At 31.1% G+C, this 6,000-nt stretch overlaps 1 protein-coding gene across 1 annotated transcript in view; it reads right to left on the bottom strand.

The window, feature by feature from the left end:
* Positions 1 to 959: 959 nt before the first annotated feature.
* DACH1 (dachshund family transcription factor 1) overlaps positions 960 to 6,000 on the bottom strand; it is a gene marked incomplete at both ends in the record, with an annotated part of 442,851 nt that continues 437,810 nt past the window's right edge. The window contains one exon of the mRNA XM_080661465.1: positions 960 to 3,698. Coding sequence (XP_080517591.1) covers positions 3,661 to 3,698 — 38 coding nt within the window. The remainder of the gene's footprint in view (positions 3,699 to 6,000) is intronic.

Here is a 6,000-nt window from a genome sequence, read left to right as displayed (position 1 = left end):
TATTTCCCATATTTTAAAAATGCAACTCATATAACCTTTATTCATAATTTACTATCCTCTAGTAATAAATAGCTTTGTGCAGACTGTAATTTTGCTAGTCCAAATGAAAATACATTGGGAAAAACTTAAATTACCACCAAATTCCACTAACATCTAGAGACTGTATGCTACTCCAGTACAAGTCTTACTGACATAAACATTCGATGACAGAAGACAAAAATGTGATTGTAAGGGTCACATAAACATTTTGGGTGTTTATTAGGGAAAGATCATAATTCGTTAACTTATTGAAATAATTTCTTTAGACAGAAAAAATATCCATTTTCCATTCTCTCGGGAGAGTTTAGAATATTCACAGAGATAGCAACCCAGTATTTCTTCAAATGCTGCATTTTGGATTGATTAAAATGCTTATATATTATTAAAGGATATTAAAACTTCAAAGTTTCTAAAGGCATTTTTCCAGTGATAGAGATCAAAAGCAAAACACTGAGTTAGAGTTACAAATATACACTCATAGATATGGGAATAATATATTTTGTTCCATCAACATGTCTACTTTACATTATTCAGCACAAAGCTTTGTGAAATAAGAATCATGGGAATATAAGAATATAAAGGAAAAAGGTACAAATAACAGCTTCATAAACTGAGAAATGTACATAAATAAATCATGTATATGTGGGAAGTTTGCTTAGCTGGCAAGAAACAAAATATGGAAAATCTGCTTGTTAAACAATAACTACAGAGTGTGCTTTTATGATATTTTTCACCACAGTAATTCATATTAGAGATAGAAGCAGTTGCATGTTAAATAAAATCATTGAGCATTGTTCCCTCACATTGCAAAGAGCTGACTTATGATGTTTTTAGATGCCTCCCATTAGAAAGTAAATATTCCTTCAATGCTATGCATTTCACAAAATTTAATAAAGACGAACTGTAAATAAAGTCACAGGGCGATTTCAGACAGTTTTATTAGGAGATTGTTGAAAAGAAAAAGAAAATTAAATACAATAACAGTAAACATGGTTCTCACATTGAAACCAGACTCAAAGAACTAGGCTACCATAGAAAAATTTCCAATTTTTGCATTATGATGTAAAAACAGATTTTTGTACAGATTTTGTACAACAAAATTCGTAATAACCTTTTATCATTTTTAGAAAACTTTAAATATATAGATAAAAATAGACAATTTTCATAGGTCCTACATGAAGGTGAGTATGTTCTGTTCCAAGGGCTTGCATAGAGCACAAATGTGGTTATAATATAGAACAACTAGACATTAATATTTCTAGGATTACAAAAGCATGGAAACCATAAAATGGGCACAATTTTACTTGTTTATACCAAAACAAATTTCAAACCAACCTGTATAACTAAAAAAAAAAAAAAAAAAAAAAAAAGGGAGGGGAGTAAACTTAAGTTACAGACTTAAAATAACATTTCATGAATTGTAATATTTACAACGGTGTTAGTAAGATTCTCTCTTAACATATAGTTGATAGCTCTTTTCTTTAATCCTTGCTAAAATTTTCTTTTATATCAAACCCAATCCTAAAGCATTCTCAAAGGTCTTGAAAGTATGTATTTTAAAACTATTTAACCTACTTACCAGGTGACTCTATGCAAGGAGCAGAGCAATGATTCTACTACATATGTAAGTTGTAGGCTTTTTTAAAAATCGTTCAAAAATGTATGATTCAAAAGCTTGCGACAAGTCCCTCCAATTTTAAGTGTTGTAATCCTTTAAAGACTGCATACAGAGAAAAACAAGAAATAGATACAACTAAGATTAGAATCTCTTGTGCTCAAACAAGAGATGGTTAATGGAAGAACTATGCTTAGAAAACCAAGTTTCTACAAAGCATTAACTAACAGTATTTTAAATAAAAATATTGCTCCTTTTAAAGCAAGCTAAAATAGGAACCGCATATATAACCCTTTTATTGTATTTAAAAAAATGAACTTAACTGTTTTATAGTGAGCTACGCAAAAGAAGTATGTTCCAATATTGCAAGGAAGACCTAAAAACTATTGAAGCTTACTGCCAGAGTATGTATAATATTTTTCTCTTAACCAAATAATCCAAATCCAAACTACTTGAACATTTTAAGCTAGTTTTCTTGGATATTTAAGATTTTGCCATTTATGGTAATAAATAATGTTATGACCATAAATTTTAATGTGACAGCAAAATCATAAAATGAACAGCAACTGTACTGATTCATAATATCAGCCTTTAAAGGTGTAACTCCAGGTATGTAAAAGCAAAGAGAAGGTAACTTCAGCATATAATATGCACTGTTTGCAGCTTTACTTCCAGTTATCTGCACAAAGTGAAAACACATACTGTAACTTTCCAAAGACAGTGAAAATAACACGTAGGCACCCTTCCCTCTGACCAGGGTGGGAAGCACAACACATTTTAACTTTATCACTCAGCGCTACATGGTATTGGACTGATACATCAAGGGTTTGTTAGGTTTTGTTTTTTCAGCAACATTAACATAATATGACGTTAACATATAAAAATATTTCTGGTGTTTCAATTTACTGTTCAGCCACAATCCATTCTCAATAGTGCAGCTTGGGGCACTAACTAGGGTTCAATATACAAATAAAAATGGCTGACACAGAGTTCTGATGTCACCAGATGCTTAAGATCTCATTCATTAATACTGTGACTCCAGACAAATATTTACATGCCTGCATGCGTTAAAACCAGAAAGGTGTCTTTCTGACCAACAGGGTGACAAAACATATTTTCTAAAATTTTCATTTTCCTAAACTCTATACTACTGCATACATACATACCTTCCTTGTATGTTTTATGTTTATATACTGTACATGTGACCAACAGTTTGAATAAGAAGCATCATTATTATTTTCAATTCTATATACCACTACCCGTCAGGAATGAAAACATGTTACATTTGTATTTTCTTTCTTTAAAAGAAAAACGAACTTCAGTGAAACCTTTTGGCTTATATTCAATACTTCTTTCCAGATACTCAAAATGTTATTTCACTGGGTTGTTGTCAATATCCATTTATTGGCCTTTTGGAAAGTATGTGAAAAAACATCTTCAGGAGAAACCCCACAATTAGAGAGTTTAAAATAGAATGTAACAGAATATTACTCTTTATTGTATTGACTTTTAAGGAATCCTCTATGCCTCCTATAAGTTCATTTCCAAGTGTTCTTGCTGGTTTCTGGAGGACATAATCCTGTAAGTCTGGGTGACCACTGCTACAAGAGTCTCTTGATGTGCTCAGCTACAGAATATTCAGAAGAAGAAAATGGTTCATTCCATTAAAAAAACAAAGCTAGGTCTTATACAGACCTGCCTTTAACTCTGTATACAAGTGTCCAGCAGCAAAGTTGCAGATATTCATTATAAGAAGTTTGATACTTGTACATTTACAAACATTCTCAGGTCTCTGGTATAACCACAGGTGAAAATCAATGGAGGAACCTTGTTTTTTTTTGTTTTTGTTTTTGTTTTTGTAGAATACTTAAACTTTTAAAGAACATCAATACACAAAATTGAGGCAGTTCCCTTAAAAGGACTTTTATTTTTTCCGAACTTTTCAATGATGAATGTCTGACTGCAAAGTTCTTTACTATAACATGGATTTCTTCAACAGGAAAGATTCAGTACATGACAGTAGTTTTCAAATACAGTCTTCCATCTAAAAATAAACAATAAAAATAATTAATGAGATGACACTTTGGGAACAAATGTGAATATAAAAACTACATAGCCTGATATAAAATTTGTGGATTTTAGTCTCTCTTCACTTGATTAAGAAGTAACATTTTCCACATAGTCTCAAAGTTAATTTCATAATTACATTGAGTTAATGTGATTGAAATGAATACAGCATTTCTAGTTCTCATAAATATATATTTGCTATTTTGCTATCAGTTCCAGAGCACTCAAAAATAGATAAGAGTATGTGTTGTGTGTGTTTTATTGATATGCAAAGCTAATTGCTTCTGTTGAATGACAATTATTTTCTTCAGGCTTGCAGAACTAAATTTTCTCTGGATGCATTCAGGTGTATCTTCATCACAATGATCAAGTTCCAATCTTTCTCCTTAGCACTGTTGTTAAATATACCATGTAATGTAACTATTTTTTATATTTGTTGCTATTTATATGAAAGCCACCTAGGTAATTTCATCACTATCAATAAACTATAACCTTTCACCCTTGACAGGAGAGTAACTGAACAATTAAATGTTAAGATGAAAATGTATTGCTTAACTTTCACCAATTGGGTAACACAGTTATGTGAAGAAAAAAAAGGAAATAAAATTTTGGACATGTTCATAAATGCATTGGAATGAATGAGAAATAAGAAATAGGAAATTAAAAATCCAGAGAGAAAACAAAACTAAACATAAGCCTATTTTTCAAATGTCACATTCTCCAAACTGTCCACTTGTGGCGTGTTCTAAACTTTAAATATATTTGTATAAAATATGTCTGCATTTCAAGTTTTAAAACCTACAGTAAAAGTAATCAAAGAAGTAGAGTGCTGATACTTTCACTAAAATTTTCTAATTCTTAGTCATTAATTAATTGATCTCTTCTCTCTCTTTTCAATTGTCCCATTATTTCTCTTGTGTATTCAATTATGTTAAGAATATCATTCTCATTCTTAGGTGTTTTTTTAATAGACAATGTTTCCTAGGATTAGAGAGAGAGGAAAGAGACATTCTCAACTCGCCCAAAATTCAAATTCTATCAATTGAGGCCCTTCACAAAACCTGTGAACAGGTAATTTGCTCAAAATTAACATTTCATTGCTCAAGATGGGTTTTTAAAATCTTTGTACATTAAAGGAAAAAAATGAAGTCTTGAAAAATAATTTTATAATTTTCTGTGATATTTATAGAATATTAGGTAGAACAAATCTAATAATGAAGAGTGGATATACAAAAATAATTCATTAACCAGAGACCTAGAAGTATGGAACAGACTGATTAAACTCAGAGGGAAGGCAGGGGTCGGTAAAGAATTTGTATGTATATATGCATAACCCAAGGACACAGACAATAGTGTGGTGAAGGCCTGGAGAGGAGGGAAGCAGGTGCTGGGTGGAGGTGGTCAACAGGAAAAAAAGGGAGATATCTGTAATACTTTCAACAATAAAGATAAATTTAAAAAAATAATAAAATATAAAAGATCCCTTAGCCATAATAACTGTCTACAAGATGCTACATAATTTGGTATTAATCTCCCTCTCTAACCTTATCTATCACCACTCTCCTCTTCTCAGTGACTCTCCTTCATATTTTATGGCACACCAGGCTCTGTAATGCAATGGAGTATTCAGGCTTGCTTTCCTTCTTAGAAGCCTCCTCCTTCCCCACTTATTTTTCTGCTCGTTTCTATTGAAATTCTCTAAATAGAACTCTCCTATTTATTCTCTAATGCAAGCACTCCAAGAATTAACTCCATTGCACTTGTCTCTAATAAAAGGTGAGACAAACAAAAGAAGCGGCCATATCCCTTTTCCCATTAGAATCATAACGAGAATGCTTTAGCATTCTTTCTTCAAAATTTTACTGCAGCCCTTGCTGGTGTGGCTCAGTTGGTTGGAGTGCAGTTCTGTACACTAAGAGGTGGTGGGTTTGATTCCCAGTCAGGGCACATACCCAGGTTTCTCTCTCTATGATCATTCAATTAATAATAAATTTTTAAAGTTTTAATGCAGTATTAAATGCTAAATTTTTGAAAAAATATATTCATTAATATGCTTATGTAATAAAAATAATCATCTGTAGCATATTAGAAATTTTAAAGTCAATTTGAATCTGTTTTAAATAAAACTAAATTTATTTTAAACTATAACAATAATAATTAATGTGTAAGCATATTTACCATACATCTTATATAAAATACATTTATAGCAATTATATACATTATATTTGTGTGCTCAGTATCTGATTTGCAGTAATTCCACTTTTAATAAGTCTCTCTTT

This window comes from Plecotus auritus, assembly GCF_963455305.1.
Source record: "Plecotus auritus genome assembly, chromosome: 3".
Classification (NCBI taxonomy): domain Eukaryota; kingdom Metazoa; phylum Chordata; class Mammalia; order Chiroptera; family Vespertilionidae; genus Plecotus; species Plecotus auritus.
Note: the sequence above shows the minus strand (reverse complement) of the source record. Positions and strands in the feature narration are given on the sequence as shown.